This window comes from Pseudoliparis swirei, chromosome 11 (genome assembly GCF_029220125.1).
Source record: "Pseudoliparis swirei isolate HS2019 ecotype Mariana Trench chromosome 11, NWPU_hadal_v1, whole genome shotgun sequence".
Classification (NCBI taxonomy): domain Eukaryota; kingdom Metazoa; phylum Chordata; class Actinopteri; order Perciformes; family Liparidae; genus Pseudoliparis; species Pseudoliparis swirei.
The window spans coordinates 526,079-539,456 of NC_079398.1; the positions used below are offsets into that span (position 1 = coordinate 526,079).

At 41.5% G+C, this 13,378-nt stretch overlaps 1 protein-coding gene across 2 annotated transcripts in view; it reads left to right on the forward strand.

Annotated features, from left to right (window-relative positions):
* Positions 1-13,378, forward strand: part of stac (SH3 and cysteine rich domain) — a 31,566-nt gene that overhangs the window by 4,426 nt on the left and 13,762 nt on the right. For both annotated transcript variants that reach the window (XM_056427325.1, XM_056427326.1), the window contains 4 exons: positions 5,113-5,246; positions 8,790-8,871; positions 9,669-9,775; positions 10,564-10,645. In XM_056427325.1, coding sequence (XP_056283300.1) covers positions 5,113-5,246; positions 8,790-8,871; positions 9,669-9,775; positions 10,564-10,645 — 405 coding nt within the window. The remainder of the gene's footprint in view (positions 1-5,112; positions 5,247-8,789; positions 8,872-9,668; positions 9,776-10,563; positions 10,646-13,378) is intronic.

Consider the following 13,378-nt stretch of genomic DNA (forward strand, 5'->3'; position numbering starts at 1 on the left):
CAATTTAAAAGGAGATTGAGTTAAAACTCAGTTACAGACTTGATTTAAAATAAACATGTCAAATAAAAAAATAAAAACTACTTGATATACTTTATATTCATATTAGCGATTTGGACATTGTAGGTTATTTAACGAATCAGCACATCTGAAGGCAACTATGCTCAATATATTTAATGTTAACAATGTATCAGATGTGTAATGTGAAAGGGGCTTTATAGCGAGTTTCAGCTCATTGTTTTGGTTTTCAGGCCCACTACTTTCCTCTTAGTTCACGCTCACCGCTCTCATTAACACTGTTTCCAGCCACAGCATGCTGAACAACTTACAGCACCTAACAGCAGACAGACAACATTACAACCAGCTGATAAACACAGTGGGGCGTTTAGCAGCTGAAGAGACAAATATTTCTCTTTTCATTATCTGCTGGATCCGAAATAAGCGACTGTTTTTTGACAAATTTGCAAATTCAACTTCAAAGTTGATACTATGTCAGTGTTGTGCTTCCAGATGATTTTTCAAGTGGCCAAAACATCCTGTACACATGTTTACAGTGCTCTTTAGCAGACACACATGTGCTACCACAGGTATCTGTTTCCCACCTCTGTAGATCGAATGCATAGAGGTGTTCCATCACATTTGATAAATGCTCTTCAAAGGCTTGATACAAATCCATGGTGGCTTCATTACTGCTCAAGCAAAACCAAAGTTCATCCCACCATAGAACATATTCATACACATTTATGACCATTGTTTTTTTACACCAGTGTGTGGCCAGTGAGACGCATGCACTGGCCGAAGCCTTGAATGGGCCTCTGGTGGTCTCTAATAATAAAAGTATGATGTAAGACCTTCCTGGCTCTGTGATAGGTGCCGAGTCCTCCGGTCCACTCATGAAAAGAGACGCTGGCCTCTTCTTCACTTATCCTGCTTTAATGAGAACACAGTGCGGTCAGCAGAGAGACAGGGTGGGGAAGTTGTTTTTGTATGTGTTGTATGTGTATTTTCTACAGGAGATAAATACATAGTTATGGTGGAGGGGCTCAAACTAATAATACAAGCATACTATGATTATTTAATCATAAGGCCCGGCCATTAGAAATTGATGCATGTTTATGGAATAAAAACAGTGTAGTAATTGTTTACAAGTGTTTTATAACATTGATAATGACGGATAAGCTTGTGATACGTAGAAGATATACTTGTAATGGAAGGAATATAGTGCACAGCCAACTAAATACACATTTACACATTTCAGTGTGCACGAAACCGCATTGTTGGTTCACTCAAGTACAAAATACAATGATATGATTTTTATTTGTTCATCTTGTCGATAAAACCAAATATAATATAGAAATACGCCACTGAAACTAATATAATATTAATATTGTTTTCTACTAGAAAAGAAAAATGTTTGATAACTGAAATGTTTGTTTGTTTGTTGCCTAATAAACACAAGTTGAAAAGATAAAATAATATAGTATATAATCTGATATGGTGAACTTTAATTGGTTTAAATGAAATGCACACTCACAATACCTCTAGAGGCAATCTCATAATCAATGTCACTATTTAAGACAAAAGGTTTTACAATTCCCAAAGCACCCTAATACGTTGATTATAACAATATAGTAATATTGCCAAAGTCAGCCTGTAAACACCCACCTTATTCTTAGATGAGGATACTTTATTGTCTTGTCAAAAAGCTTGTACAAATTAATCGTGTCATTCATAACAGAAGTGGCTGAATTATATTAAAGTGCTCACTGACTCATTCATTAGGTTTACAAGATGAAGCAGAACTACATCAATAAATATTTGATAGAGCCATAAATATATTACCATTTTTCTGTAGGCATGTATCTTAGTTTGAAAAGCATTTGTTTATAAGAGACCGGCTCATACAGTTAAACAGGATAGTGCAAACCATATGTTTTAGTCCCTTTTTATTATTATTATTTTTTAACCAAGATCAAGGGCAACACTTCGTCTGCTTGACTCTTCTTTGTCACTAGATACAAATAAGAGGAGACTCCTTTTAGGACTTAAAAAAAGTCAAAGCCAGTTTAAACTCTGTCTTTCCGGCCAATACAAGAACGGTGAAGCTTCAACCGCTGGCCACAACGCACTCACCGTCCAGCACACAGGTGTTTTCACTAGCATTGCCTGATTAGACCTCTTTCCAGGACTGTGTGATTGACACTCCCCTTCACTCGCCTGTTAATTAAGATGCACTTGTGAGGGCGGTACATCAAACACATCTTCATTGTGATTAGGTCATAAAGTTAAGCACAGCTCCACCCAACTTTAACCTGAGTAGCTGTCTAATCAGCCAGAGTAATTAAAAACACCTGTGTGGGTGGAGAGCTCCTTCAAGAAGAAGAAGAGGAAGAGGAAGAAGTTAGGAGAACTATTGCAACCTAACTAAGATGTGTATTCAGTGTGCCTATCTAACCACATTTTCCTGTATTTATTCAGCGTTACTCTCGCTCCTATTGTGTTTCTATTGTGCTAATTGTCTCGATGGGTAAATGGGATGTTTAGTGGTAAATAAAACCACCAACTAATGTCCGTGGGAGAACCTAATTAAAGAATGCAAATTAACCAAAGACTGCTGCTCGGGTTAGTGTTTTGAGGAGCTTAATAACAACAGGAGGTGGAGGAGTTTATTAAGGTTATTTGCACACAAAAATCAAGAGGCGTGAAGTAAGAACGGTGGCTTGATGGATCGATGTGTGGCGATTACAAAGCGAGTGTGCGGTCTGTTTGGAGAAAGATTGTGAAATTGAGGAAGAAACACTGTGTGGGAAAAACATTTGAGGCAAGAGGTATGGGAAATCTGGCAGGAGTCTTGTCCTTTACTGTTGTATAAATGAAGAATCGACTTTAAAAGCAAAGTAGCCTAGAAAGGGCAAATCGCATTGAGAGCTGCACTTTCCCCACAGTTGTAATGTCCTGGCCTCCTCTCCAAGCCTGCAGGAAAAAGCACCTAAACACACACATGCATTAAGTAATTACCCAACCATTACTGAAGGACGTCGACAATGTCAGTTTCTTGTATCAGTCTGTGGAAACACAGTGGTGTGTTCCTTTCGCAGCTGTGACGCAGTAACATGGAGGCATCTCATTATCCCTCCATGTTGGAGTGAGTAAGCTCAAACAAGCCAATCAACAACTCGTTGTTAAGGACTTCCTTTGTTTCCTGCATATTCAGAGAAACAGACAAGAACTTGAGTCAGGGTGTCTTAAAGATAACAGAATGAAATTCACAAGTCTTCGTTGACCTGATTTAGAGTGAACTAGGTCGTGCTCGTTCGCTCTGCTTCTGCTCTTGTTGCTTTTTGTGTCGATCCTCGCTGAACGGTGAGAGGTTCAGCCATGGATCTCATTGCTCTCGGTCTGCCAGCTCTGTGGCAGTCGGGCTCAGCCAAGCAACACAAGAGCTTAAAATGGGGAATAAGATCCAGTTTTCCACCCATCACTGTGTTCCTGCCACTGCTGCCCGGCTCCGTGACAACAGTTCACATTGCAGCACATGAAGAGCAAGCAGAGACCCCCCCCCCCCCCCGTTTACTAAGTAAACTACACAAAGTGCTTTGCACCTTAAGTCCACAGAATCTTGTGTTTGCTGTCATGTTCGGGGATCAGGTGTTCGGCTTGGTTTCATAGTTACAGTGGTATCTCTGCTCACTAAACTCAATGTGCCGCAATCGAGACTTAAATGCGGACAGTGTGTCCTTGCCACATTGCCCATTCACCACAATGAACAAAAAAACGTGACTCAACTTGACAAATGTGAACAGCGTTGATAATCTTTCAGTGAGGATTACCTCTCCGATTATTCTCCCAGTGCTCTTAACGCACACTGAAGATCGATGAATCCTTTGCACGTCTGCATTTTCAAATGCATGCATGCAGAATGTGGGCCAGGCCAGGGCACACGCTCATTGACTGATCAATAAAGAGCTGGAGGTCATATCTGACAGGCTACAACTAATACCAGCCGTGTCGTCTCTTGCTAATGTGGAATGGCGGGCAAATGATACACCACTGTTGGCTGCAAGTGGTGTTTTTATTCCTTTTATGTGTAACATGATCATTCTTCTCAGGGACCCTTCTTTAAGTTTCTCTTTTGTGAGGATTATTTTAAACATTACCCTTTTGAAAAGAAAATTATTATTATATATGTGGTCTTACACTGAACACTTTCACAGTCCAGTAACAGCTGGAAGTCAAGGTCAGCCAGTCAGCCAAACTTATTATTATTTTAATGCAGAATATTTATTAAAACATGGTGTTTTATTTAAGTTCTGGCCATGTCACTCCCTCCTAGCAGTAAACAACTACTGTAATGTAATTCAATCTAAGATGACCGAAAAAGATGGATTTTCCACTGGTGTAATTACTAATTCCTACACAATGACAGAACCCCGGCCCAGGAATCCTCATTATTAAAGATCTCATTGAGGCAATCTGTTGTGGATGCCATGTGAGCATTTATTCTCTGCCAACACCTTTCTCTTTGCAATCTCACATTTCTAAAAAACTATCTTTCTCATTGTTGTCTCCTCATCCATCTCTGTTACTTATACACACACCTCTGTGCATTATTGTGCACAAAGTTTGCTGTTGCAGTGTTGCATAACTTTGGTTCAATGATAAATCAGATTGATCTTAATTTATTCCAGCAACTGTGAGTCACTTATGAAATAATTGAGGCTGAGGCTCACACAGGCAGCACTTTGAAATGGGTTCTCATGGTGTTGATAGCACCTGGTCAATTACAGACAGTTTGTTTGAAATGGATTTGCAGAAATACAGATTATGTTTCACATTTGCTAAATGTCATGCCTAAAATAATGTTCCACATGTCTCTTCACAGGTTTTCCCTCGTGCATGCTGGGAAAGACTTCAGAAACCCTAGACTACAAATAAGCATTTAAAGACAGTTAATTAATTAATTATTAATTCATTCATTTGTAAGACTGCGTTCTGAACAATATTTTCTTATTCTTGTTCTCCATGTAATTTGCTGTTTACTTTGGGACTCCGTCTGAATTCAGTTCCCGCAGAATATATCTGAACCTGTTGCCTCTTTTTCTGTGTGTGTATCAGGCACAACCGCCAAGCATGTGGTGTTCCTGGCGGGAAACACGGCAAAGCATGGCCTCCGTTGCAAAGCCTGCAAGATGAGCCTACATCACAAATGTGAGAATGGAGTGGGACAGCAGCGCTGCGTGGGCAAACTGGTAAGATGCCTGACACCAAATAATAAAGACGTGAAGATATTCAGTACTTTTCTCTCTTTGCTGTCAGCAGTTTGGGAGCTTATACTTACGATGTCAGTATGATAGAAACCACAACAGACATATTAGAATTGTCTGTGGGATCGTTTCCCACGAGAATGTGCTTATTCAGAAATCACACTTTAAGTGCGAGTGTGCTGGTACATCTGTCACCACCATCCATCCTCGTCATCGTCCTCATAATCATTATATCATCACTCTGTCTGCCTGCGTGTTAGATAATAGCAATGCAACGCACTATTTACAGAAATGTTGACCTCACCGCTGTTCTGCCATGCTGCTGTCAGCATAAACCATTGAAACAGAATCAATACAATCACCCCAAAGCCACGTCATAACCTCCACTGAAGATGTCCCATGTGAGAGTGGTATGATGTGTTTGGCATTTCACAGTTTCAGCCTGGATGTCTGTTTTTTTATATGCAATTCAAGCATGGGATGTTTGTGAAATAAAGGGGCGTAAAATATGATTTGGAACAATTATCAGATCATTTTAATTATTCAATTTCAGCTTTTATCACAAAAATGGGAAAGTTGGCAGTACCTGTTAGTTTTAAGAATCATGAGCCCTTGACAGTTGAGGATATACTTGAACCCTTTATGCTCATAAAAGCTTTTCAAAAAAGCTTACTGAAAAGCTGTTGTTAAAACGTAATTTTTTTTTTTTGTTGGTGTGTGTGTGGGGGGGGGGGGGGGAACTATTCGCTAGTCAATGAGTCAGCTTTTCCGCGGTATTACTTCATGACCATGTCCTTTCATAACCTCCTCACTTAAAAACCTTTGACTGGGAAATCAAGCCTTGTTGTCATTCATTGTATATCATTTTCCCTCCCAGCAACCAACTTTCTTGGGGCTTCTCCTTATTTTTGGGTGATGATAATTGAAATTGTTGGCTATAATCATCTTCGTCCCCCATCGTATGTGAACCTCCAGTAAAATGTAACCCTTTGGTTTTGGAGTTGTTCTGTTGGGAAGGGCTGAGCATTTTTACTGGGGAGGATTCAGTTACACCAGCGATAGGCAGCTGCACGAAATTGTTTTAACTTTCATAGCAGTCCAGCAAACTGGCAGTGAGGACTGAACTGGGACACTTTAGTCATTCACACATATCCCACACTGAGGAGCACGACATTGTAGCACTGTCAGGGAAATTTATGTGTGATTTCCTACCTTTTCTTGCCTTGTTGCCCACAGTATTTGGCTACACTACTATTGAGAAAATATGTCTGAAATTGTAGAGGAAATTTGAAATAAGCTGAGTGTGTGATAATCAGCAGAGAATAACATTTAAGATGTCCTATGGAATTATATGGAAGTAATACTAACTGTACAGGCGGCCCTGAGACATCTCTCCACTAGATGCCTGAGGGATGATCGAGGCTTGACGATATGATCGTGGAAAATGAGGTTGAGAGGTCAATAGATAAAAAAGGAAGCTCCCCCAGTGGAGTACAGCTCTAAATTCAACTTACTCTAAACTTGTAGACTTCAGCAGCCATGCTTGTTTCTCTTGGTTTGAGAACTCTTGAGCAGAGAAATAAAGTTACATCATGCTCTGAATCTTTATTAACCACGAAACCAGGGTTTTACCATTTTGTTCACGAGTCGTCTTTACTTACTGAAACAGTGACAGTGAATTCATAAGATATAGTTTAGAAATGTTGGCATTAACAGTTTGGTCACATAACATTCCTTCACATTTAGCTTTGGCAACAATCAGCTAATGATACTAATATATTATGATTTTCAATAACTCTGTGGATGAATAGTTTGTTTTTTTAGTGACATTTTGAAACTTACCCAGGATGTAGAGCTCTAAGCTAACAAGCTGACCACTCACTAAAATGAGTTGCTTTGGCTTCTTCTGACTCACAGTTTCTGTCACGACAACTCCAGTAACAGTTTTTCCAGTTTGTAGCCACAGGATCATCCAGAATTATTTCTTTCCCAGGTGCTCAAACGTATAAGACACAATAGTTACTTAATTTCTATGGGCTGAATCTTCAAAATCCAAAATCATGAAGAAGGCAGCTCTCAAATTCAATTATTAGTTCATGCACTGCAGATTCAGGCAGATATTTTTCCATAAGGTTTAAAACTGATAAGAGTGTTTGTTTCTGTACAACTTTGGTATGTTTGTGCATTATTCTGCGCTGCCTGAAACATCTGTGCATGAATAAATAATTTAAGTGGAGTGACTTTTGATGAACAGAAACAAGCATATTGGGAATTAAAGAATCCCCAGAATCCCCCCAAACTCACAATCACTGCCATCACAACATCAGTGTATTAAATGAAGTCCCTGACAGCAACAGTGATGTTTGTAGCCAAATTAACCAGATTTATTTTTGAGTTTGACCCTAAAAATCTGACATCTCAGTTCTCCAGATGGGCCAGAAGAGCTCAGGGTGGGATATTTTAGCCTTCTCTAAAAGTATAAAATGAAGAATGAATCCCAATCACTTGAATACATTAAGTGTAAGCAAACAGATACAAAGCAGTCCTATGAGATGCAGGTCTCCAAAGCTGATCCTTACATCCAGTAAAGAATTGAAATGGACAAATATTTATCCAGGATACTTTTTAGAAGAAGAAAAAATGCCAAAAAGCTGAATATATATATAAATTAATCATAACCCAGTGATTGAGGAGAATTTCAATTTCCTGTCTATCTTCTTTACTGAAGAAGGATTAAAAAGAGATGGGGAAGTATTGATTGGAGGCAGGTTGGTAATGGATATATAAACTAGAATGGGCACTCGATAGAGCGCATACCTTCGCATATCACAAGATTGGGCATTAGATTATGAACATGTTGGCATTAGTTGCATGCCAATTGGATACAAATTGACCGTGCTATTGTAAAAAGAAGATTTTGACCTTTCCATGACCTTGACCTTGACCTTTGACCCGATCGATCACAAAATCTAATCAAATGGTCCCCGGATAATAACCAATCATCCCACCAAATGTCATGCGATTCGGTTTAATACTTTTTGAGTTATGCGAATAACACGCAAACACGCATGCACGCATACAAATAAATACACGGCGATCAAAACATAACCTTCCGCATTTTCAATGTGAAGGTAATAATATATGTTTTAGGGCCTTTGGAGATGGAGGGATAACATGATGAGTAAAAATAATTAAGACATTGACTTTAATAAAAAACTATTCCTATCTGGTACGTGAAACACATCCATGTTCAACTCTGTATGGAACGAATCAGATATTAATTACGATGGAAATGCACGATTTAGACCTGTCGTGCTTAATATTTTGTCATTCGAATGATAGTATGATGTCTGTTTAACATTAACAACAGTGATGTCCGACAACCATAATGGCAGAACTTGTGCTCAGAAACGTCGGGCTAAAGAGAGTTATGTGCAGTATTTCAACGTCGGGCTGCTGTGGTGCTGCGTATTGATTTGTCTTGAAAGTCGGTCGCTGAGCTTTCTTTCTTCCCTCTCTGTTTTTCAGCCGAAAGGCTTTCGACGGTACTACAGCTCTCCATTACTGATCCAGGGAAAGTATGGCTACATCAAAGAAGTCATGCCCATCGGTGAGCACCTTAAATCTCCATAATTATTTAAACTCAGTCAGTGCGTTTACATGATGGTATAATTCGAATCTTGCTTTAGTCGGACTATGCTATCTTTTGGGGGATCAGCTGTTATCCCAATATACATGGCAGTGAGTAATTCGAATCATTGGCCGAAAGCATGTCATATCCGATACGATAGGTGGCGCTGTTTTCATTACAACTCGTGGTGATACAGCCATTTCCGCTTGACCTCTTCACCACTACCAACAACAACCAACAACAACATCAACATTTCGAGAAAGATGGCGAGCAGAGAGCAAGGCGAAGCTACATCCCTCTCCTATTCTTGCATGATGTTAATAGTGACATTATCGTCTCTTTCGACTCTTTCGACTTCTGGGTCACGACATGGGAGGGAGGGAGGGGGGAGGAGGGCGGCGGGATCTCAAGCATGCGCAAAGACGCAAAGTCCAGTTCCTAATCCAATTCACCGTTACATGCCGCGATAGTCGAATTATAAACCGGATCGGATCGAGTTATCCAGGGGTGTTAATCGGATCGTAGTCGGACCGCACATAGTCGAACAAAGGTGTTTACATGAAACGGATAATTCGATTTCAGTCCGACGAAGCCAGTTATTCGAATGCATGTAAACACGGTCTGTGTGGGATGACATCCACGAAAGCAAAAACTTTCCTTCATTTTTCCAGAAGCCCTTTTCCACTTGAGATGTTTGTATAGCATTGTAGAGCAGCACATGGATGACTTCAAAGTGTAACATTAGTTTGCCATCATGTCTTCATTCTTTTCTAAAGCCTGTGGCAACAAGGTGGACCCTGTGTATGAGGCCTTGAGGTTTGGGACGTCGCTTGCACAAAAGGCCAAGAGGGCCAGCGGCTCTGAGTCGCCACACAGAAACTCGGTAAGAAAAGGATCATTTATCAGGTTTGTCAACCCAAAATACCGGTCACGAAAATGTTCTGTTTTATTTATCCTATTCTCTCAGTTTTCTTTTCATCAAGCTATAGTGCACATATAGATTGTCACAATCCACTTGATATCTTATACTTGTTATAATTCGTCCCACTGCGACAGACATACTGTAGCTGATGGTCTAAATAGATACTGCTGCTGCAGGGCTGTAAACACTACCAATAAAGGCAGTCGGGTACAGTCAGTGATGAAGGGAGACGTTGGTGCGAACGCTCATGTTACAGCTCTGAAGATGGACCAGACCGATTGTAGCGTACAAGCTACACTCTCCAGCCTCCTTTCTGTCCCTATGGACTACACCGGTAAATCTGTGTTTCACAGCGTACCACTTTTAATGTAATCTAAACTGTGTACGCAGTCTGGCTACGCGGCTCTGTATGATGACAAGTGAAAGCTGTTGTGTTTAGGCCATCCTGACCTGTGCAGCTGTTAGTGAATGGACGTCTCTTTTGTGGAGGCTCTTAGAGACAACGTGATCTCATCGGGGGTTATGATAATCGTTTCCAAATGCAGACTCAAAACCAGCATGTTTGCGACACTACAGTTTTCTCAAAAACAGCTGTTTGTATTGTGAACGTGAGGGAATCTTTCGCTATTTTTAGCGGAATTACAGGAGTGAATTTCTCTCCATCTGTCATTACTGTATATTTCTCTCTCCATCTAATCTGTGTAATCTCTTCTATCTGCTTTCAAATCATCTTTGAATGGTCTCTGCAGACCAGTGACTTGGATCAGGTTCGAGAGGAAGTGGTGGCTCACAGCAGCAGGCAGGAGCTGACGAGAAAACACAACGATGATGGTGAGGATGTTTTGCGGTTCACTGTGTGCGTCTGGATTACAGCCATGCCGTGACACATCGAAAAAACACACCGGCATTGCTCATGGGTCTGAGAAAGTTGCAACATTACATTTTTCTCCTCTGAACCTTCAAAAATTCGTAACTGTTGTCCACAGAACTGAAGTTGCTTGCTCACTCTGACCTTGCTCGAGAATATCCTTTAGAAAAAGGCCAAAGAAATATTTGGACCTCTCTTTTGTAATCTGCATTGTGTGCAGCTGTTGACTTAGTAGTGAAGGGCAAGGCACTGACCTGACCCTTTGCAATCTGGTGCATTCACTCTGAGCAGTGAAGGCAGAACTACAGGAGAAAGGTGCTCCTCTCCCTTGCACTGGAAAATGCTATTTGGAGCGTGGATACAATGCTGCAGAGCAATTTTCTTCAGAGAATAGCACCTGACTTAACAAAAGAAGGAACGTATGTGTTCTTAGCCTGGGCCATTTGTCGGCGTCGGCCACGTCGCTGCTCTAGTTTCTTGAAAGTGGTTTGATTAATGGAAAAAAAGACTTAGCTCAATACGACACTATCTTCAAATAGATGGGATAAGACAAGATGAAGAAAGCCATTATTGATCCCCTTAAGGGACGCTGTTACAGCAGCATTAAAGTGAAATAAAATACAATGTAAACATATTCAACTGATATAAGTAGAAACAATACAAGAATGCAAATACAAGAAGAGCAATTAAAGACAGACTTGGGAGGAAGTGACAAGTTAGATTGAGAAGTTACACGATAAAGTGACACGCTATGATTAATATCTGCAAGTCTAGTACGTTAACAGTGTAGCAGAATAATATGTTTGTTACGAGCTCAGACACTTAGGAAGTAGGAACCAATTGACCGGAGGGGAGATAAAGTATTTATAAGTACTTTATTTTTTTTGTTCTGCAGTGAATGAAAAAAAAATCACGTGAGGAGAGAAAAACTTTTCAAAGAGCACAGCATAACCACACCACATCATGACCTGAGGCAGGCTGAAGACCAACACTGGGACAGGACAATTTAAGCACATGGTTAAGCACAACAGGGTGGGACCAATCAGGGAGGCTGACAGGCAGGCTGATAGGGAGAGAGGGGTGGAGACAGCAGTGAAAAGGTGAAACAAAGAAGGAGAAGAGCGAGCATAAAGCCATGAATGATCTCTAGCTCTAGCATATGGTGCACAACACAGTACCCCCCCTAGGGCCAACTCCTGATGGGCCAGGCTGATGTAAATTAAAAAGGATAAGAGTCTTACGATTTATAAATGAAGCAGCTATCCAGCTTCCAGCCTACCACCACCTTCCCAGTCTACAGTCAGCTTGCCCTCCCTCCCCCGGACCTCCAGTCCAGTAGCTACCGGACCTTGTAAACGTCACCCCTTCAAAGAACTGGGGGGCGGGGCCGGGAACAAGTGCTGTCCTCTCACGGCTCGGTTCTACTAGTGAAAAACGTTGGTGGCAAGGTCAGTCCTGGTTGCAGCGCAAGCAGACGCTGGAAGCGGACCCACATCTCGAGCGCCAGTTTTTTGGGCGACATGGGGTGGGGTGGTAAGTCTTTGAGCCCAACCCTTTTGGCCTGGACTGAGAGGGAGACCCGACCCTCGATGAAGCTCCCGCAAGCCTGCATTCCGAGAAAGACTGAAGAGAGAAGCCACAGACACCGAGCAACAGCTGCTGACGACTGGCGATCATATGGAATGTGCCGACCTTCCCATCACACCTTCAAGTTTGGGAAAAGTGAGGGGAGGAAAACCATTGACACAATGGAATGGAGAGAGAGGCCGTGGTGGAAGGGTATGGTGGTGTGGGGAGGTGGCGACCCAGGTGGTCTGGTTCAGTGGTCACGGTTCGGAGTGCGGTTCAGGCGTCGTACGGTCTGGTTCTCTGTGTCCATTTGACTGAGGCCGACATCCTGATGACTGATGGATATGATGATGACGGAACAAAACTCTTTCGACAAAACAAAAAGAAATCCAGAAAAATGAAAATGGACAATGTGTAGGGAATGATGGATCATGGATCCATCATGACATGACCGTGATTGATTCAGACCTTTCTCTGTGTGACTTTTGGCAGAAGAAGTGAGCCATCTGGATGAAAGTCCATCAATTTGATCGAATCGATCTATCACTAACCGTAGTCTTGCCTCTGGATGAAAAATCCTGTGAAAAATGTCTAAATCCGTGTGAAATGTGACGATGGGGGATTAACTTGCGGCTGGAGAGGTGCACACTTACACACCCGACACATGCGGCCATACTACCACACACACCGACAATGGATGGCATACAGAAGCGTTTTTGAATCATTGATATTTGGTTGCGTGTTGAATTGAATCCTGAACATTGATGAGTGAGTGAGCCTAACGGATGACCTTGGAGACAGAGCCTCAGGAACAAACAGCAGGTTGTTGGGACACTAGATTGAAGCTTTTTGCTGGGAAGCGTGAAGCGACTGACTTTCATGACTTTTGCCTCTTTAACGTCTGACTCAAAGGAGGGGTCTTACCGGTTAAGTGGTTGGTTGAAGGGATGGTCTTGACAAAGGGACTACGGTTTTTGATTGTGATCTGTCCAGACTAAAACGTTGTTCTCTTGCCTCCTCCAGTGTCTCCTCCCATCGAGGGCAGCTTTTTAGGCTTAAACCTTTTTTCCCCCCATAATTCCGCGCTGCCCGTTGTTTGTCAACTTCGCGACAGGTAAGCATGGATA